The sequence below is a fragment of the Astyanax mexicanus genome, chromosome 18 (genome assembly GCF_023375975.1).
Source record: "Astyanax mexicanus isolate ESR-SI-001 chromosome 18, AstMex3_surface, whole genome shotgun sequence".
Taxonomy (NCBI): Eukaryota; Metazoa; Chordata; class Actinopteri; order Characiformes; family Acestrorhamphidae; genus Astyanax; species Astyanax mexicanus.
In genome coordinates, this window is record NC_064425.1 from 5,455,612 (window position 1) to 5,478,182 (window position 22,571).

At 35.7% G+C, this 22,571-nt stretch overlaps 1 protein-coding gene and 1 long non-coding RNA gene across 2 annotated transcripts; both read left to right on the forward strand.

Moving 5' to 3' along the window:
* Nucleotides 1-236: 236 nt before the first annotated feature.
* Nucleotides 237-13,853, forward strand: zpld1b (zona pellucida-like domain containing 1b). Its single transcript, XM_022677697.2, has 10 exons — nt 237-343; nt 5,542-5,762; nt 7,270-7,451; nt 8,050-8,122; nt 8,686-8,783; nt 9,881-9,961; nt 10,207-10,378; nt 11,587-11,677; nt 11,769-11,798; nt 12,880-13,853. Exons 1-10 carry the CDS (start codon nt 238-240, stop codon nt 13,041-13,043), a joined length of 1,218 nt encoding a protein of 405 aa, XP_022533418.1. The 5' UTR covers nt 237; the 3' UTR covers nt 13,044-13,853.
* Nucleotides 2,409-3,638, forward strand: LOC125782653 (uncharacterized). Its single transcript, XR_007425373.1, has 4 exons — nt 2,409-2,504; nt 2,754-2,956; nt 3,037-3,159; nt 3,320-3,638. It is a non-coding gene; the product is annotated as an uncharacterized LOC125782653 (long non-coding RNA).
* Nucleotides 13,854-22,571: the final 8,718 nt, after the last annotated feature.

The following is a 22,571-nucleotide window of genomic DNA, read 5'->3' on the forward strand; positions in this document are numbered from 1 at the left end:
TAAGGGGACCTGGGTAGGTAGTTTCAGCTCAGTGTCTTACCTATACCCTTCTTTTTCTTTCCCAAAACAAGTCTTTATAATAGATTTTAGCTGTTTAAGTGATGTTTTGGTCTTTAGACATTGATTAACCAAGACCAACAAACACAATAAATGATTCAGTAGCTTTTGAAGCCTGAAAAATGTAATGTTTTTGAGCTTGAGGGGTTTAATAGGCTTACCTTTCTTACAGGTGCTGAAATGGATCTAATATGTATTCTTCTTCTTGTAATCAATGGGGTGCCATTGGCTTTTACTCAGTTCAATGGATATAACTGTGATCCAACCTTCCACAGCAGATTCCCAGGTAAGCAGACTCCAATATCCAAAGCTGATATATAGGCTATTTCTTTTAGTATTGTACACAACTTACTGCTCTAAAAAAAATAATAAGAGATCACTTCAATTTCTGAATCAGTTTCTCTGATTTTGCTATTTAAAGGTTTATGTTTGAGTAAAATGAACACTGTTGTTTTATTCTATAAACTACGGACAACATTTCTCCCAAATTCCAAATTTGCAGAAAATGAGAAATGGCTGAAATAACAAAAAAGATGCAGAGCTTTCAGACCTCAAATAATGCAAAAAAAAAACAAGTTCATATTCATAAAGCTTTAAGAGTTCAGAAATCAATATTTGGTGGAATAACCCTGGTTTTTCATCACAGTTTTCATACATCTTGGCATCATGTTCTCCTCCACCAGTCTTACACACTGCTTTTGGATAACTTTATGCCTTTACTCCTGGTGCAAAAATTCAAGCAGTTCAGTTTGGTGGTTTGATGGCTTGTGATCATTCATCTTTCTCTTGATTATATTCCAGAGGTTTTCAATTTGGTAGAATTAACGAAATCTATCATTTTTATGTTATCTCTCATTTTTTTCTCAAGGCTGTTTATTTATTCATTTATTTATTTACTTACCAGTGTGGGGTATATGGTTTTCCCAACGCTAATTAGTGATGAAGATATATGCATTAGCCTTATAGCCCCAGAACAAAAAAAATAAAGAATCAGATAATTGTTTTGGCTGATTGTCAGAGAGTGTTATAATTGTTTTGCAAGTGTTTATTTGAGATATACATTATTTGTGGGAGTGCTAAGCCAATAGAAACCCAAAGCCACAGGCAGTCCTGTCATGATAATTACATTATCATTTTATTGCACAGTTTTTAGACGTGACCTCAATATATTTACTGTCCTTGATAAAACCATTTGTAGTGTTTAGAGTAAATTTACTATATGTAAATGAGTCGGACAGTGCTTGTGTTTTATTTATGTTTTATTTATTTAGGAGATATAAATATTTTATATTCCAGTGTCTGAATACCCGTAATAATTTAAAATACATTGCTCTTTAAAAGGGTGTGATTGCATTTCTTTTCTACTGTATGATAATGATATTAGTGGAATTAATGGTCTTAAAATGTTAATTGGTCTAGCCACAGTGCATCAGTGCACCAGTGTCACTGATGATTACTGAAGACTATTATATCTAGCACTAGTATTGCTTTAAATCAGAGGTGTCCAAACCTTTTTTTGTTGGGGGCCAGAAGGAGAAATATATTTGAAGTCACGGGCCAAAGACTCTGTAATAAAACAATGAAATATACCACTTTAAATAATACCTTTTTCATGATTATTTCATTTACACACCATTTTACTTGACTTTCTATCTTTATCTTTGACAGTGTTGTGTAAACTAAGATTTTTCAAATTGATGTTTCATTTCATGATGTCTCTTAATATTAAACTCCTTAATTACGGCAACTTTTAGACTCTTTGGCCCGTTTTTCGGCGCTAGAAATGCGCACCCTCTCCGCTTTTAGACTCTTTTGCCCCGTTTTATCTGCGCTAGAAATGCGCACCCTCTTCGACTCTTTGTCGCGTTTCTGACACCTAGCATTCAAACTTTGAATCTCACATTATAAAAACCTGCTTAACAGCGGGCCAACATTCATTGTATTTTTAAAATACCTCGCGGGCCGCTCCAAAAAAGGAAACGGGCCACAAATGGCCCGCAGGCCGTAGTTTGGACACCCCTGCTTTAAATCATGGGGCTGCAGGATTATAATGAAAGGCAATCATTGTTCTTAGCAAGTACAGGATTGCAGGATTCAATAATCTCCAGGGTGTTGGTAATCTGGTGTTACTGTCATTCATTTCTCTTTTTAATAAAAAAAAAATATATATATAATAGGGGTTTGCCCTCAAATCCCAAGAGGTAGTAAGAAACCATTCATATAGTGTGCACATGGCTGGTTGGGAAGGGTTGGTGATAAAAGTTGTGGGCTAGCATTGATAGATTATATATTATTATACACATTACATGGTATTTTGTTCATCTAAACACCATTAAAACATGTTACACATGAAGTTTGGAGGTGTGTAGTGATGATGAACTCTGAAGCTACATGAAGTTTGGAGGTGTGTAGTGATGATGAACTCTGAAGCTACATGAAGTTTGGAGGTGTGTAGTGATGAACTAATCTGAAGCTACATGAAGTTTGGAGGTGTGTAGTGATGAACTCTGAAGTTACATGAAGTTTGGAGGTGTGTAGTGATGAACTCTGAAGCTACATGAAGTTTGGAGATGTGTAATGATGAACTAATCTGAAGCTACATGAAGTTTGGAGGTGTGAAGTGATGAACTCTGAAGCTAAATAAAGTTTGGAGGTGTGTAGTGATGATGAACTCTTAAGCTACATGAAGTTTGGAGGTGTGTAGTGATGATGAACTCTGAAGCTACATGAAGTTTGGAGGTGTGTAGTGATGAACTCTGAAGCCACATGCAGTTTGGAGGTGTGTAGTGATGAACTCTGAAGCTACATGAAGTTTGGAGGTGTGTAGCGATGAACTCTGAAGCTATGTGAAGTTTGGAGGTGTGTAGTGATGAACTCTGAAGCTACATGAAGTTTGGAGGTGTGTAGTGATGAACTCTTAAGCTACATGAAGTTTGGAGGTGTGAAGTGATGAACTCTGAAGCTACATAAAGTTTGGAGGTGTGTAGTGATGAACTCTGAAGCTACATGAAGTTTGGAGGTGTGTAGTGATGAACTCTGAAGCTACATAAAGTTTGGAGGTGTGTAGTGATGATGAACTCTGAAGCTACATGAAGTTTGGAGGTGCGTAGTGATGAACTCTGAAGCTACATGAAGTTTGGAGGTGTGTAGTGATGAACTCTGAAGCTACATAAAGTTTGGAGGTGTGTAGTGATGAACTCTGAAGCTACATGAAGTTTGGAGGTGTGAAGTGATGAACTCTGAAGCTACATGAAGTTTGGAGGTGTGTAGTGATGATGAACTCTGAAGCTACATGAAGTTTGGAGGTGTGTAGTGATGATGAACTCTGAAGCTACATGAAGTTTGGAGGTGTGTAGTGATGATGAACTCTGAAGCTACATGAAGTTTGGAGGTGTGTAGTGATGAACTCTGAAGCTACATGAAGTTTGGAGGTGTGTAGTGATGAACTCTGAAGCTACATGAAGTTTGGAGGTGTGTAGTGATGAACTCTGAAGCTACATGAAGTTTGGAGGTGCGTAGTGATTCTGTAGTGACTCTGCAGAAAGTTGGTGAACTCTGTGCACTATGCTCCTCTGCGTCCGCTGACCCCGCTCTATTATTTTACACTAACAGAGCACAGAGTCGCTGTCGTTCTCAGTCTCTTCCACTGTGTTATAATATCACTGACAGTTGGCTGTGGAATATTTAGTAAACCTGAGTTCAATTACTTGAATTGGTGAAAGATAATTTTGGCAATATAGTGTATTTGTAAAATGATGAATGAAAAATGTTTAATAAAATATGGACAGAACATTTTCACCTCTCTTTTTGTATTTCTCCTTTTCTGTTCTACTGCTTTCCTTTTTTTGAACGTATTGCTTTTTGAAGATCAAGTAATATTCACTATTTTATAGTTATTTTACAATCAGGCCTTATAAATGTTAACATATAATTAATCACCAATTTCATTAACAGTCATATACACCTAAATTAGATATAACTTAAAACTTAAAGGACATAGATTTGGTACCTATTGTCAACCCCCTGAGGGACAGCTCCGAACAACTAATGGCTCTTTATGAACAGGAACACCAAAAACTTACTAAAGGCCATCATAGATATCCTCCCAATACTTTTTAAGATTTACACAGGACCAGAATGTATGAACAAAGCTTGAGTCTGTTTCTCCACACAAAATATCTAGCAATTAGCTTCCATTTCAATTCTCTCCAGTTCTCTTTAGTTGTTAAATGACATTTAAAACGTATCTTTTTAGTTTTCTATTGAGAACTCAAAGGGGACCCTGGTGTAAAATGGACTTTTGTTGTAGTAAAACATGATAAAAAGTACTTCCCTTTGATGAATAGCACACCTCCGTTCTCTTACAGCGTTCAGAGATCCAGAAATTTTAACAGTTTGTCCAAACGCCCTTCAGACTGGTGACACGGGGCAAATTATGTTATTTTTAGTACAAATATGGAGGCGTTTAGAGCTGAAGCTAGCGTTATGGGATGTAAACAGTGGTGTTTAATAAGCTTCTTGTGCACTTTTTAAGTTATTAATGCCTCGTTTAAATGTCAGGGCTCTCCGGATTCTAGCAAGGAGGTGTGGAGCTACTTTGAGCTGGACAACGGTGTAAAAAGTGATTTATTGGGGCAAATTATGTCCCGTATCACCCAGTCTGAAGGGTGTTTTGGACAAACTGTTAAAATTTCTGGATCTGGGAGCTCTGTGGGAGAACGGAGGTGTGCTATTCATCAAAGGTAAATACTTGGTAACACTTTACTTGGATGGTCCATTTTATGGCCTTGTTGATGCTCAACTGACATTCAACTAACACTGAATTGAATGTCCATTAAATTTAACTTAACCCTATGTTGAATGTAAATGATTCAAAATAGAACCTAACCGTAACCTTAACCCTAACCTTAACCCTTAATCAACCATAAAATCAAACCCTACACCTAACCCTAACCTTAACCCTTAATCAACCATAAAATCAAACCCTACACCTAACCCTAACCTTAACCCTTAATCAACCCTAAAATCTAACCCTACACCTAACCCTAACCTTAACCCTTAATCAACCCTAAAATCTAACCCTACACCTAACCCTAACCCTAATCTTAACCTAAGCTTAAAATCTAACCCTAAACCCAATCCTTAAATATTAAGATAAGCGTTTGGATTAGAGTTGAATGTTGGGTTATATTCAATAGAGAATCATTTACTTTCACTTTTCAGTTCAATTGCATTTAATAGACATGCAGTTGAATGTTAGTTGAATGTCAGTTGAATGTCAGTTGAATGTCAGTTGAATGTCAGTTGAGCATTAACGAGGCCATCAAATGGACCATCCAAGTAAAGTGTTACCAAATACTTTTTATCATGTTTCACCTTTAATTTGCAGGGAGTTTTGTGGCTCCATTGATTTAAGAATTTGGTGTAAATCTGAAATTATTTTACATGGTATATCACCTAATAGATTCTTCTGTTTTCCTGAAGGAGAGCGGGATATCAGTGTGTACTGTGGGGTGCAGACCATCACCCTGAAGATCAACTTCTGCCCCGTGCTCTACTCCGGCTACACTATTGCTGACTTGGCCCTGAACGGGCGTCATGCAGATGTACACTGTCGGGGTTTCATCAACAACAACACCTTCCCCACGGCGGTGCTGTTCAGCATCAGCCTCAGCACGCTGGAGGCCTGCGGCAACACGCTGGTGGTGAGACACCCACTGCTGCAGAATGCTAAGTGGAGTGCTTATGCTTAGCACAGAAACATCTTATACTGTTGTGTGGTTCAAAATAATATGCTAGGCATTAGATTAATATGCATTGGTTTAGTATAAGACTGTAATAATTTACACAAAGTTTATTATTTAAATGTTTCCATTTACTAGAGTTAAGTGGGACAGGCATGTTAAATATCAAAAAAGGGGGAGCAAGATACAACATATCAGAGAGAATAGGCAAAAAATGTCATACACTGTATAGACAGAAGGGCAGGGCAAAAGAGCAGTCAAAATAACAAAACAAGATCGGAACAAAATTGCAAAAACACAAAAGACACGCAGAGTAGAAGAGCAAGGGATAAAGGTGCAATACTCAGCAAAGAGAAACTGAAACGGGGGGATTTATACAAGGGAAGACAGGAAATGGCAATCAGAAAGGTCAGGTGAGGCGGCATGTCCAGGAGGTTAGTCACAGGTGCATCCTGGGAAATGAAGTCTATATTGAGAGCACTAGTGTGTAGCAGGTAGAAAGTCAGCGGCAGGACTGACAACAAGCTTTTGTTTTTCGTCTGTGAGCTGATGTATCAGAACCGAGTCGCTGTGCTTTCCTCCGAGCGTTAGTGCTGTGATGCTACTTGGCAATACTGCATCAGCAGCAGTTTGAAAAGAGGCGGAGTCACCCTTTTTGAACTGTATCGGAGGAGGTGTGTGTTAGTCTTCATCCTCCTGGTGTTGGGGCATCACTAGTGATAGGGGGAGTCCTAATGAGTGGGTTGGATAATTGGGATTGTAAATAACTGAATACCCAAGGGTAGGTAGCCCCAGTAAGAAAGAGTTCTCACTGATGGTGAATAGGGGTGGGCGATATGGCCCTAAAATAATATTGTGATATTTCATGGTATTTTCGCGATAATGGTACTTTAGGCGATATGACAAAACACTTAACAAAAAGTATTTCAAAAATACACTATACACTGCAAGAAATTATATATTTTATTATTACATACAATATAATACTGCACACCCCTAAGTGAGATATTAAAAAATACAAGAATTTTATCAGATTTGTAACAGAAGTCGATGATCCAGAATGTCATGATGATAATAATAATGTTCTCCAAATATCTCCATATATCCAGGATTACAGTAAAATAAATGATACTGGACAGACATAATCTGTCTCTAGTAGATATATAATGGGAAATGGGATGGGTGATATGGCACGATATTTTAGGGTATAATATCGTTCACGATATTTAAACATTTTGACGATATTATCGTGTACGATACGATATGGCACACCCCTAATGGTGAATTAGAGATGGAGTGATGTTTTATTAATTGCACTGATGAAATTGATTGCCTGTTTAGATAATTGATAATTGAATGAGTAGGTGTATCAGTGTTCTTTATTAAGTGTACAGTGAGAAATCTATTTCTATTCCTGTAAACTTGTGTTGCATTACATGTTATAATCACATACTGTATCCCCTTATAGGTTTCCTCAGCTCAGGGCAACAATGCCTATGGAAATATATCCCTGGTGCAGATCGGACATATATCAGGCTATATCGACACCCCTGACCCACCGACCGTCATTAGCTACCTGCCTGGTCTGCAGTACAAATTCAGCTGCAGTTATCCTCTGGAGTACCTGGTCAACAACTCTCAGCTGGCTTCGTAAGTCTGATCCTCGGAAATGAAAAGTAACATCAAGTGTAAAATAGAAATTAATAGGGCACAAATTTGCTTTTGTTTAGCAGGAAAACTTTAATTTAGTTTTATGTTTAGCAAGTTACCAATACTGTACACTGTAGTGTATATTGTACTTTTATTTAAAAATGGTGGTTGGTGTGGTGCAGTGGATAACACCCTCGCCTGCCAGTGAGCTACCATATGGGGGACTGGGGTTCAATTCCTGTTCTGGGTGACTAAAATGTTGTGTTACACCAATAAGAGTCCTTGGGCAAGACTCCTAACACTACATTAGCCCACCTGTGTAATAAGAACTCAACCTTATAAGGAATAACCTTTTAAGTTGCTCTGGATAAGAGCGTCAGCTAAATGCCATAAATGTTATCACCGTGAATTGATTAGCAGCTGCCTTAAAACTGAAATAAAAGTTAATTATAAGTTATTTATGGTTCCTTCCAGTTAAAGAAGGAAATATACTGAGGATAGAACTATGGTTTAGGGCTGTTCTTTGTGGCTATGAAAAGATTTCAAACCTCTATTCACCTTAAAATAATAACTGTCTTTCTCTTTTCTTTTATTTAAGATCTTCTGCTGCTATAGCAGTAAAAGACAACAATGGTACCTTTGTAAGCACCTTGAGTTTGATTCTGTTCAATGTGAGTATATTTCATTCTTTAATACAACTGTCTTTTTTCACGTCTTGCACGTGCTGTTAAAATAGCAATGGTGCTGATGGAGGGCGGTGGTCTGAAAGTGAGGTGTGTTTAGGAAAATTTCTGGCATATTGCTATCTTGGCCACGAAAATCACTGACTGCAAAAAACGTAGACAATAGTCAGCTGTCAGACGTTAATTGCTATCTTAGCAGTGAATTGCATAGCCGCCACACATACACCTATGCTTGTTACGCACACATGCACATCCATAGCCCCTACCTGTTGACAACTATGCAAACTTTTACATTAACTAAAAAAAAAACAGGATAAAAAATGAAATAACATTATCCTAATTCTGTGTAGAATTGTTCAGCTTCAACAGAAATCACATCCACATTTAATGCAGTAGGCCACACCCACATATCCTTCATGTCAGTGCAATGTTCTTTATCTTTCTTTGTTCACAATAATAGATTAAATTAGATTAACACTTTATTTAAATGAATTGTTTCATGGAATTTGTCACATATTATATATTAATCTGTATTTGTTGAATATTTGCAGGACTCATCCTTCATCCAGCAGCTGTCCGTCCCCATGGCTGGTCTCCCACTGAAGACCAGAGTTTTTGCTGCAGTTAGGGCCACTAACTTAGACAGGAGGTACTGTATTATTTGTATTTTATTTTTATTATTTATATATCAGAGAGGAATTGTTTTAGGCTGCTGGATATAAAAATATGTCGTCATTGGTTCTGATATTTCAGCTGCTCTATAATCGCTGATAAATAAACAATAGCTGTGACCTACTTAGAGTAGAGCTAGAAGTTACAGCTGAGATGTAGTAAATTCCACTCAGCTGTTTCGTTTTTGTAAAATGAATAAAATGAAATGCCATGAACTATGAAGTTGAAATATGTGCTGTATATTAGAAGCCCAAATCAGAAAAGAATAGACATGAAATTAGAATTAGATGTTTCTTACATTTACTTTTTTATTTATTTTTATTTCACTGCAGACAAGATATTTTATCTTCTGATATTTGTCTTTAATATTTCATTTAATTTGTTTTTATATACAACTCTGGAAAAAAATAAGAGACCACTTCAGTTTCTGAATCAGTTGCTTGTATAAATTTTGCTATTTATAGGTTTATGTTTGAGTAAAATGAACATTGTTGTTTTTTTCTATAAACTACAGACAACATTTCTCCCAAATTTCCAAATTTGCAGAAAATAAGAAATGGCTGAAATAACAGAAAAAGCAGAGCTTTCAGATCTTAAATAATGCAAAGAAAACAAGTTCATATTCATAAAGTTTTAAGAGTTCAGAAATCAATATTTGGTGGAATAAACCCTGTTTTTTAATCACAGTTTCTTGCATCTTGGCATCATGTTCTCCTCCACCAGTCTTACACACTGCTTTTGGATAACTTTATGCTGCTTTACTCCTGGTGCAAAAATTCAAGCAGTTCAGTTTGGTTTGACGGCTTGTGATCATCCATCTTCCTCTTGATTATATTCCAAAGAAACTCATCATTTTTAAGTGGTCTCTTATTTTTTTCCAGATTTTTTTCAGAAACTACATCATGTAAAATAATTCTTTGTTTTTACACATCAGGTACCGATTAGCCCAAAAAGCGAAAAAAAAAAATGTATGCCATGCAAGAGTTCAGGTCTTAATATACTGATTACTTTTATCTTTTAGCTCAGAGCTGTGATAGCCATCCGTATTATAAATGGTTGTTTCCCTCTCTGCAGGTGGAATATCTTGATGGATTACTGTTTCACCACTCCCTCTGGGAATCCCAAAGACGAGATACGCTATGACCTTTTCTTCGGGTAATTTCACCAGCTCTAAAATGATGCGTTAAATGGTGCACATTAACCAACGGAGAGCTCATTATCCGCTCAACTGACCACTCGCCATACAAATCTTTCACAATGGCCTTTTGCAGAGCGTTTTATCTGTCTGTGTGTGTGTGTGCGTGCGTGTGTGTGTGTGTGTGATGTAATGTGAGCTTAGAGATCACTCTTGCATTGACCATGTTCTAATTTATGGTCTAATCTTGCTGTTTTCTAAACAGATGTCACAAAGACCCGCAGACGACCATTTTTGAGAACGGGAAGAGCCAAATGGGCCGATTTGCATTTGAGGTTTTTCGCTTTGTGAAACACAAAAACCAGAAAATGTCCACTGTCTTTCTGCACTGTGTCACAAAGCTGTGCCGGGTTGACGACTGTGCCATGCTGATGCCGGTAAATAGACCTAAATCATTTATCAGTATACGGTACTAGTCATAAATTTGCAAACGTCTACCCATAAACATAGTTATGGATGGACGTATGGACAAATTTTGGTGGAATAACCCCAGTTTTTAATCACAGTTTTCACTTTTCATGCATCTTGGCATGTTCTCCTCCACCAGTCTTACACACTGCTTTTGGATAACTTTATGCCTTTACTCCTGGTGCAAAAATTCAAGCAGTTCAGTTTGGTTTGATGGTTTGTGATCATCCATCTTCTTCTTGATTATATTCCAGAGGTTTTCAATTTGGTATAATCAAAGAAACCCATCATTTTTAAGTGCTCTCTTATTTTTTCCAGAGCTGTCTACACATTATTGCACAGGCCCTGAGTAGCTTAAGAAAATTTTACTGAAAAAAAACTTGATTTAGATCTTACTACACTCATGTGGGGACTTATTTTAAGGGACATTACTAAGACAAATATGATTACCCCATTGGAAAATATATTTGCTTAATATAAGCATTCACAGCTCTGGAAAATTTAACATTGTTTTATTCTATAAACTACAGACAATATTTCTCTCAAATTCCCCCCAAAAATATAGTCATTTAGAGATTTTTTGCAGAAAATGAGAAATGGCTAAAATAACAAAAATGATGCAGAGCTTTCAGACCTCAAATAATGCAAAGAAAACAAGTTCATATTCATAAAGTTTCAGGAGTTCAGAAATCAATATTTGGTGGAACAACCCTGGTTTTAATCATGTTCTCCTCCACCAGTCTTACACACTGCTTTTGGATAACTTTATGCTGCTTTACTCCTGGTGCAAAAAATCAAGCAGTTCAGTTTGGTGGTTTGATGGCTTGTGATCATCCAGCTTCCTCTTGATTATATTCCAGAGGTTTTCAGAAGTTTTCAATAAAAGAAACACATAATCAGTGGTGATTGTGCAATGCATGAATCATGGCCTTCCAAATTTCTGACCTTGTGGACTGTCCTTGTGTATTTGCCAAAAAGCTAGACACCTAACTGAACTAAAGTTATTGAACTAAAGTATGCATATTTTTCATTATATACAAATTATTTTGAGTAATGGTTAATAAAACATGAAGATTCTGTCCCTAAAAAAACGTCAAATGAATTCATTAAAATCCTATATTGTCAACAGATTCATATCCAATGTAGTACTAATGTGTTTAATGCTAATTTGATTCAGATCTGTGGGAAAAGGAGAAAAAGGGATGAGAGTCCTGTTCCCTCTGCTGGAGATGCTGTGATAACTGCAGGCCCTATAATCACCAGGGGGGGTGAGAACTATTATTCATAGCTGTGGATTGTCAGTAGAATGATAATATACCTTGTCATACAATAACCACTTATATTTATTCTTCTTTCTAGATGAAACTCCAACCAGCAACTCACAGCTTGGTAAGAGCCTCTTTTTATCTTTTTGACTTTTTGTAGAATTAGAGCTATTTGCAAAGCTGCCAATGACTTGAATAAAATAAAAAATGTCCAGTTAATCATGTGAAAACAGAGGCATTATGTACAAATTCATGTTCTTAAATTCCTAAATGTTTAATATAATATTTTTGTAAGGCCCTGTGTATTAAAACAGGTATTTGCTAAAAACAAATCTGGATTTTTAAAAGCCAAATGAAACACAATCACTTTCCAAATATGCATCGTAATGGCACAGTACTAAACACAGACTGTTTTAATGATAAATGAAAAAAGAGGCTGGAAAATGATTAGGAAAAAGGTACATAAACCCACACAAGCATAGTGGAAAAAGCAAGAGGTAAAAAATCAAACATATAGGATCTTTTATGTTCAGTCACTTTGGACCTTTGAAATTTCAGTTTAAAGCAAAATAGCACCACAGTCCGAATCAAAATTTGGAAATAATACCCATCTCTGAACAGCGAAAGAGCTAGCGCTTAGTGTGCTTAGCGGGTAATGCTAATGCTGCTCCAGTAGTGTTAGCCGGGGTTACAGCAGGCTACAGTCTGATAATACTCGCCTTTGAACGGCAAAAGAGTGCTAAGTGCCTGCACTTAGCGTTGTTATTGGCTAATACTAACACTACTGGAGAACTAAACTGAAACTCCTGTATAAAGCTATACTTCAGTGGAGTGGCTTTACTGCTCCTTAATACCTGACTGGTAAAATTCATAAGTCATACATAAAGTGCACTGGATTATAAGGCCCACTGACAGTTTTTTGGGAAAATTAAGGGATTTTAAGTGTGCCTTATAGTGCAAAAAATAACACCTGGAAACTTGCCAAACTGATGATTATCAAGCATAGGGAGACTCAGCCCGCATACAAATGTCAGGACAAAAGGAACAAAGTTCTTTACTCTTTACTCGCTTATTAAACTGCAGTGTGAAACCGAAACTTACTGGATCAAATACTGTATATACAATCTTACAAAAACATAAAATTTTGTTTAGACTTTGGTTCAAATTTTCTGGTGTAAAAGTCTATCTCTCTCTCTCAGCTGCAGGGAATGATCGTTCTCCACGGCTGGACACAGTGACCAGCGCTCTGGTGTCGGGAGTGGTAGTGCTGGGCGTCTTGAGCCTGGGCTTCTTCCTCCTCTCCATCAGGCTGCTCCGGAGATCCAGTCCGTCCACCTTAACTGCAGTCCGCAACCCCAACTTCAAATGACCCGCACACTCTCCTGCTCACCACTGCCTCGAGCTTACTGTGTCTGAACTCAGAACACTGCACAAATTCTCTAAAATTCAGTAAATTTGCTATGAGTGGTCCAGCGGTTTAAAGCGAGGCCACTATGATCAGGAGATCACTGGTTCAAATCCTGGTCATGCAGCTTGCCATCAGCTGCCAGAGCCCTGAGAGAGCACATTTGGCTTTGCTCTCTCTGGGTGGGTACAGTAGAAGGCGTTCTTTACCCTCATCACTTCTAGGGTGATGTTGCTTAGCACAAGGCTGCGTCTGTGAGCTGATGTATCAGAACCGGGTTGCTGCGTTTTCTTCCGAACGCACTGTGATGCTACTCAGTTCAAAAAGAGGCGGAGTCTGACTTCACATGTGTCGGAGGAGCACAAGTGATGGTGGGAGTACTAATGAGTAGGTTGGATAATTTGCCGTGTAAATTGGGAAGAAAATGGGAATAAACATATGAAAATTGCTATTGGAGGAGCGTTTTTCACACAGATCATTGTTTCAACCAGACCATTGTTTAATTACACATTTCATGTTCCATACTTTAGTCTCTACAGTGGTGAATCTTAAGTGTTTCGTTTATTACCTCAGCTTGTTATGTTGCGTGTTGTTCTTGATCTTTTCAGGGTGCATGATCCATACATCTTGAATAGTGTGTTAAAGTGAATGAGTATGCTGTGTGTGTGTGTGTGTGTGTGTGCATACACAAGTGTGAATGTAAATCCACTATGGTGTAAAAATGCATTGTACGTATCTGTAAGACATTTTAAATCTGATGTGAAATATGATTTTAGATGTAGCTGATTGCCATGGTTTTATATGATGTGCCACTGTAACCTGGATTGTATAAAAATACTTTTTGTATTACAAAAAAGCAAAAATCCAAAAATAAATATTACAATATGTTGTGATTTTATACTGTAACACTAAAATACCCCTCGCTTTTACCTTGCAAACCACTGCCAGTGATTAAAGTGTATAGTCTAGTCACACACTTAGACTGGTGGAAGGGGATTTTGCTTCATTATTGTGATAATTCTTCTGCAGTTAGTTTATGATTACTAAGTTTCATCAACATGTCCAGTGTTCACATGTTTCTGAAAAGATCTGCTGCCACTGCAGTTGGGTAAAAAGTGGTGGCAGTTTGTGGTGGGTCTAAGGTTTGTCTGATGACTTGTTTTCCCAAGCCTCAAAAATCAATGGATTTTTTCTTCCCTGATGAACACGACCATATTCTAAGATAACAATACCAGCATTCATGGTGCTGGAATTGTGAAAGAGTGTTTTAGGAAGCATGAGATCATCATTTTCACACATGGATTGAGAGAGAGTTCACCACAGAGTCCAGATCTTAACCTCATTGAGAATCTTTGGGATGTGCTGGATGGAGAAGAGCTGCTTTGTGCAGTGGTCAGACTCTACCATCATCAATGCTGCTGCAAGATCTTGCTGAAAAATGTATAAATTAATGCAACACTGGATTGTAATTAATCTTGTAACATTGCAGAAGCTTATTGAAACAATGCCACAGTGAATGTGTGCTGCAATCAAAGCTAAAGGCGGTCCAACCAAGTATTAGAGTGTGTGAACTTTTTTTCTTTTTTGGTTCGACTTTGTTTTTGGCCAGGCAGTGTACAAACTAACATAAAAAAATTGAGAGACCACTAAAAAATGATGAGTTTCTTTGATTTAACCAAATTGAAAACCTCTGGAATATAATCAAGAGGAAGATGGATGATCACAAACCATCAAACCACCAAACTGAACTGCTTAAATTTTTGCACCAGGAGTAAAGTTAAAGTTATCAGTGTGTAAGACTGGTGGAGGAGAACATGATGCCAAGATGCATGAAAACTGTGATTAAAAAACAGGGTTATTCCACCAAATATTGATTTCTGATCTTGTTTTATTTGCATTATTTTTTTTTATATTTTTCTCTGCATCTTTTTTGTTATTTCAGCTCATTTTCTACAAATAAATGCTCTAAATGACAATATTTTTATTTGGAATTTGTGAGAAATGTTGTCTGTAGGTTATAGAATAAAACAACAATGTTCATTTTACTCAAACATAAACCTATAAATAGCAAAATCAGAGAAACTGATTCAGAAACTGAAGTGGTCTCTTAATTTTTTCCAGAGCTGTATATCTGATTTTTAATTACTATTGTCCTTGTGTCATTTGGCTATTGAAAAGTACCGTGCACGGGTCTGTCTTAGACTGTCCAGTGAGGCCTCAGTAGTGGGGGTGTGGCCCAGTAGCTTTCTTTTAAAGGCAGACATTGATATGTTCAGATTTTAACCCTTTTAAACCACAGCTTTTATTTATTGTCTTCTTTAGTGAACAACAGGACCTACTGCCTCACATTTTACCCAGTATGTGCAATAATTGCATCTTCACTAATTAAAGTAGTTTAATTTACTAATCATGCACTATTTGTGTGCATGTAGTGTTTTTTCGCTGTATAAAAAGCATTACCAAGAGAATACAACTTTCTGGTGCAAACAAAGAATGAAGCATGACGAATTTGCAGGTGTCCCAACACTTTTGCTCATATACACTGAAAAAAATGATGAGTAAAATTTACTTTAAAAAAGTTTCGCAACTTTCTGCATTTGCTTTTTTTAAGTAAATTTAATTTCAGATAAATTTAAGTAACTCGGTTTCAAAATTTAAATGTTGCATAGAGTAAATAAGTGAACTGAACTTCAGTCAATCCTTTCTTTAGTAAAGTTTACTTCATTTATTTTTACTGAATCAATCCTTTCTTTTAGTAACCTTTACTTATTTTCTGCATAAATTATTACCTAATTACAATTACTTAATTTATACAATATTACTGAAATTTAAATATTCTTAGTTAAAACACACATTTAAATATTACATCATCTCAAAGATTTATTTTGTAAACAGACAGTATACTAAAAATAATATATTACATGCCATGCATGTGTTGAGACAGTTTAATATGTGTGTTTTAACTAAAATATTGTTGTACATATTATAAATATATAATATAGTATATATAATATAAATATTATATTATGTATCATGAATTATTTCAGTAATATTGTATAAATTAAGTAATTGTAATGAGGTAATATTGTATGCAGAATTAAGTAAAGTTTAATAAAATAATCGATTGATTCAGCAAAAATTAATTAAGTAAAGTTTAATAAAAGAATCGATTGATTTAGAAAAAATAATTAAGTAAAGTTTAATGAAAGAATTGATTGATTTAGCAAAAAATTATTAAGTAAAGTTTAATAAAAGAATTGATTGATTTAGCAAAAAAATATTAAGTAAAGTTTAATAAAAAAAATCGATTGATTTAGCAAAAAATAATTAAGTAAAGTTTAATAAAAGAATCAATAGATTTAGCAAAAAATAATTAAGTAAAGGTTAATAAAAGAATCGATTGATTTAGCAAATAATTTTTAAGTAAAGTTTAATAAAAGAATTGATTGATTTAGCAAAAAATTATAAAGTAAAGTTTAATAAAAAAATCGATTGAGTTAGCAAAAAATTAATTAAGTAAAGTTTAATAAAAGAATCGATTGAGTTAGCAAATATTAATTAAGTAAAGTTTAGTAAAAGAATCGATTGATTCTGCAAAAATTAATTAAGTAAAGTTTACTAAAAGAATCGATTGATTCTGCAAAAATTAATTAAGTAAAGTTTAATAAAAGAATCGATTGATTTAGCAAAAATGAATTAAGTAAAGTTTAATAAAAGAATCGATTGATTTAGCAAAAATTAATTAAGTAAAGTTTAATAAAAGAATCGATTGATTCTGCAAAAATTAATTAAGTAAAGTTTACTAAAAGAATCGATTGATTCTGCAAAAATTAATTAAGTAAAGTTTAATAAAAGAATCGATTGAGTTAGCAAAAATGAATTAAGTAAAGTTTAATAAAAGAATCGATTGAGTTAGCAAAAATTAATTAAGTAAAGTTTGATAAAAGAATCGATTGATTTAGCAAAAATTAATTAAGTAAAGTTTAATAAAAGAATCGATTGATTCTGCAAAAATTAATTAAGTAAAGTTTACTAAAAGAATCGATTGATTCTGCAAAAATTAATTAAGTAAAGTTTAATAAAAGAATCGATTGAGTTAGCAAAAATGAATTAAGTAAAGTTTAATAAAAGAATCGATTGAGTTAGCAAAAATTAATTAAGTAAAGTTTAATAAAAGAATCGATTGATTTAGCAAAAATTTACTAAGTAAAGTTTAATAAAAGAATTGATTGATTTAGCAAAAATTAATTAAGTAAAGTTTAATAAAAGAATCGATTGAGTTAGTAAAAATTAATTAAGTAAAGTTTAATAAAAGAATCGATTGATTTAGCAAAAATTTACTAAGTAAAGTTTAATAAAAGAATTGATTGATTTAGCAAAAATTAATTAAGTAAAGTTTGATAAAAGAATCGATTGATTTAGCAAAAATTAATTAAGTAAAGTTTAATAAAAGAATCGATTGATTTAGCAAAAATTTACTAAGTAAAGTTTAATAAAAGAATTGATTGATTTAGCAAAAATTAATTAAGTAAAGTTTGATAAAAGAATCGATTGATTTAGCAAAAATTAATTAAGTAAAGTTTAATAAAAGAATCGATTGATTTAGCAAAAATTTACTAAGTAAAGTTTAATAAAAGAATTGATTGATTTAGCAAAAATTAATTAAGTAAAGTTTGATAAAAGAATCGATTGATTTAGCAAAAATTAATTAAGTAAAGTTTAATAAAAGAATCGATTGATTTAGCAAAAATTTACTAAGTAAAGTTTAATAAAAGAATTGATTGATTTAGCAAAAATTAATTAAGTAAAGTTTAATAAAAGAATCGATTGAGTTAGTAAAAATTAATTAAGTAAAGTTTAATAAAAGAATCGATTGATTTAGCAAAAATTAATTAAGTAAAGTTTAATAAAAGAATCGATAGATTTAGCAAAAATTAATTAAGTAAAGTTTAATAAAAGAATCGATAGATTTAGCAAAAATTAATTAAGTAAAGTTTAATAAAAGAATCGATAGATTTAGCAAAAATTAATTAAGTAAAGTTTAATAAAAGAATCGATAGATTTAGCAAAAATTAATTAAGTAAAGTTTAATAAAAGAATCGATAGATTTAGCAAAAATTAATTAAGTAAAGTTTAATAAAAGAATCGATTGATTTAGCAAAAATTTACTAAGTAAAGTTTAATTAAAAAAAACGATTGAGTTAGCAAAAATGAATTAAGTAAAGTTTAATAAAAGAATCGATTGACTGAAGTTCAGTTCAGTTATTTACTCTATGTAACATTTAAGTCTTAAAAAAACGAGTTGAAGTTCCTTAAATTTATCTTAAATTAAATTTACTTTAAAAAAAGCAAATGCAGAAAAAGTTGCGAAACTTTTTTTAAGTAAATTTTACTCATCATTTTTTTTCAGTGTAGTCTACATTATAGTGGAATTCATTCACATGGGCTCTTACAACCATGACCACTTTTCACCCCACTATACTGACAGACTGACAGCAGATCTTTCCAGAACCCTGTGAACCCTGGAGACGTTGATGGAGATGGAGGTACAGACGTCTGGGAGGGATACAGTCCAGTGCTTGTTTCCCGCTGCAGCTCATGAGATCTGTTCCATCTGTGCTCAAACTCCACACTATTTCAGATTGCAGCAAATACTGTGAGCCAGACATTTACTGAGCTTTCAGAAAAAGAGAAATAAGCTCTGAATTATTCATGCATTACTGCATGTTTTACCTGGTGACACACTGGTATATGGTTTCTTAACCCTTGTGTGGTGTTCAGGTCTGTGGGACCTGTTTTCATTTTTTCATCAAATGATACTAAAAAATATTTGTTCTAACTCAAACTCATTGGCATTGGCTCATTTTTTGTGAAAAACATATATCAAAACACATTTTCAATAAACACACACTGTACACCCCCCCCCCCCCCACACACACATTTATATTACATACAGTCTGTTTGGCCAAGTGCTAATAAACATTGCTTCATTTGTAAATTTGAAACTAAACAAATTTTCTACTCATATCTTGAGTTTAATTCATTTTCTTTTACATTTTATTAAAAAACTAATAAAAAAAGAGTAGCACTTTTTAAAAGAAATGTAACATAAGAAAGGTGAAGGGCAAATATTAACCATGTAAGCTGTTTATATTGCTTGCAATTTAGGTGAAGCAAGCATGTGTAAAGCATTTTAATGTAAAATTGCTTAATTTTGCTGAATTAAATACAAGTAACAAAGTAAACGAGTAACAAAAATATGAACACCACACAAGGGTTAAAACATGGTTGCATGTTGAGGTGAAACTGACCAAACATGTGTTTTTCTCCCTTTACCACACACGTCATTGCTTTTAACTTCGGTTGTATCTCCGGAATGTTCCACGCTTTTTGTGTGTTTAACAAAAGGCAAAGGAAACACCCAATACTCTGCCTTGACCCTCGTCAGAAAGACGGTTTTCCTTCCCAGGTAGCTCCGCTGTCAAGCTTATATTACATCTAGCCTTACCTCTTACTTTCAAAGTGATATTCACGTAGACTTAAGTAGAGTTACAGTGCCTATAAAAAGTATTATCATGTTCATTGTTTCTATACATGGAATGATACTATGATCATCAGTATAGTTTGCAAAGAACTGCAGAAACAATGGTTCTTTCTTTAACCCTTTCAGACATTAACGATTTCCAAGTGATGGTAAGAATGTTGTATTCTGTAATCAATTATTATCAAATTGTTATCATATAATATTTTATCTTTTATGTCCATTGCATTGGAATCATATGTTTAACATTGTTACTATCATAACTGATATTGACCTTTTTACAAACCATTATTCAATAAAATAATGAAATTAACTTGTTAAAAAAGTTGTCACATATTAGCCTGTCTGTCCTGTGTTTTTCCCTCTTTTGGTTTTCTGTGCTCCTGCCCTGTTTTCCTGTCTTGTGTTTCCAGCCATGTGCTTTTTTGAGCACATGGCATTGTTTTGTTATTGTTCTGTCTCCACCCTAGCTCCACCCTATCCCAGCCCTAGCCATTAGTGTTGTCACCTTGTGTCTTGTTTGTAACCCCGCCCCCTCATTACCTGTCTTCACCCTCCTTGTGTATAAATAGCCTCTTGTATGAGTGTTGCCTTGTGGAGTCTTTTGTATCTTTGCTGTCTGTATATCCAAGTTTTGTATTTTGTGAATTTATGTTCCCTGAATCCAGGTCTGTTGTTTTGTTAATTCAGTAAGTGTACCTATTTTATTTTGTGTCCCTAGTGTTCTAGTTATTCAGTGTTTTGTTTGTTTAGTCATACTTAGTTTTGTTCTATTCAATATTCTACTTCCAAGGGTTTATTTCTTTATTTATGCGATACCCGTGCTTGTTTTCTGTTTGTTTTCATTCATCTTGTTTATTAAAAATACTTGTAATATATCTGCACTTACGCCCACCCTCTCATTCATAACATAAGACTCCACCTAAAATGGACGTAGCAGTTAACCCCTTTGCCAGGTGTGCAATAAGACGGATGCCTCTTCACAATGGCACACCTGTGGGGTATGTTTCGGAGGCTAAGGAAACCTCCAACCCACGACGCCTTAGAAGAGGCCATGGACAGTGTGCTGGGTCTCCCCCCCCCCCCCCCCCCAATGGCCGCCTCCGGCCGCCTCTGACCCTGTGACCATGGTTTCCACTACCTCCCCTGTTCCTGTGCCCACTCCCAGAACTATTTATACTCCCCATTCACGCATTCCTAGGCCAGCCCCAAGACCTCCGGAATTCACCCCCAGAACTGTGCCCAGACTGGCCTCACAGACAGTATCACAGACTTGTGCCAGTCCTGGGTCTTTTCTCATTTTTGTACCCATGTCCGTTCCCATTTTAGTTCCAGTTCCTGTCTGTGTCCCTGTACCCATTTCCAGTAATGTCTCAGTTCCTGTTCCTGTCACTGTGTTTGTGTCCGTCCCTGTCAATGTTTTTGTCCCTGTTCCCCTGTCCAGTCTACTCTCCTGTTCACTCACTGTTTCCATCTCCTGTCCAGTCCAACATCCAGTCTCCTTTTTTATCCAGTGTCCTGTCTAATGTCCAGTCTCCGTTTATGTCCACTGTCCAGTCCCCTGTTCAGTCTCGTTTCCCATCCCCTGTCCAGCCCAATGTCCAGTCTCCATTTGTGTCTAGTGTCCAGTCTAACGTCCAATGTCCGTTCACATCCTCAGTCCAGTCCCCTGTTCAATCTCCAGTCCAGTCCCCTTTGTTGTCTAATGTCCAGTCTGTGTTTCAGCCCTCTGTCCAGTCTCTGTTCTCGTCCCCTGTCCAGTCTTTGTTCATGTCCCCTGCCCTGTCTGCATCCATGCCCAATGTCCAGCCCCCTGTCCAGTCTGCATCCTTGTCCAACGTCCAGCCCGCTGTCCAGTCTTTCGTCCAGTCTCCGTCCCCTGTCCAGTCTTTGTTCATGTCCCCTGCCCTGTCTGCATCCCTGCCCAATGTACAGCCCTCTGTCCAGTCTCAGTTCTCGTCCCCTGTCCAGTCTCTGTTTTTCCCACCTCCCCAGTCTCCATTCCAGTCCCAGTATGTATCCCCTGTCCAGTCTCAGCCCCCCGTACAGTCTGCGTCCTTGTCCAATGTCCAGCCACATGTTCAGCCCCCTGTCCAGTCTGTATCCTTGTCCAATGTACAGCCCTCTGTCCAGTCTCTGTTCTCATCCCCTGTCCAGTCTCTGTTTCTACCACCTGTCCAGTCTCTGTTCCAGTCCAAATTAGTACCCCCTGTCTAGTTTCCTGACTCTGTTCCAGCCCCTGTGTTTGTCCCCAGGTCTTGTTGTCAGGTGCTTTTTTGAGCACATGGCATTGTTTTGTTATTGTTCTGTCTCCACCCTAGCCCAGCCCTAGCCATTAGTGTTGTCACCTTGTGTCTTGTTTGTAACCCCGCCCCCTCATTACCTGTCTTCACCCTCCTTGTGTATAAATAGCCTCTTGTATGAGTGTTGCCTTGTGGAGTCTTTTGTATCTTTGCTGTCTGTATATCCAAGTTTTGTATTTTGTGAATTTATGTTCCCTGAATCCAGGTCTGTTGTTTTGTTAATTCAGTAAGTGTACCTATTTTATTTTGTGTCCCTAGTGTTCTAGTTATTCAGTGTTTTGTTTGTTTAGTCATACTTAGTTTTGTTCTATTCAATATTCTACTTCCAAGGGTTTATTTCTTTATTTATGCGATACCCGTGCTTGTTTTCTGTTTGTTTTCATTCATCTTGTTTATTAAATATACTTGTAATATATCTGCACTTACGTCCACCCTCTCATTCGTAACAAAAGTGTTCTAAATTAGATAAAATAAATAAAAATAAGCCCTTACTTTTCCTTTGTGGCTAAAATACTGCCTTGCACTACTATAACTGTTGTTTTTCCAGTGCAGTTAGTGAGGTTAAGCTACTGTTTTATTGGCTGAAACTTTTTCATTGGTTTCTAAATGTCTGTTGTGATGGACAACAGGTCTCAGTCAGTGTTATGT

Coding starts and splice junctions, on each gene's coding strand:
- zpld1b (XM_022677697.2), top strand. CDS start 238: ATGGATCTAATATGTATTCTTCTTCTTGTAATCAATGGGGTGCCATTG. Junction 344..5,541: donor CTTCCACAGCAGATTCCCAG/GTAAGCAGACTC, acceptor GTTTTCCTGAAG/GAGAGCGGGATATCAGTGTG. Junction 8,123..8,685: donor TGAGTTTGATTCTGTTCAAT/GTGAGTATATTT, acceptor GAATATTTGCAG/GACTCATCCTTCATCCAGCA.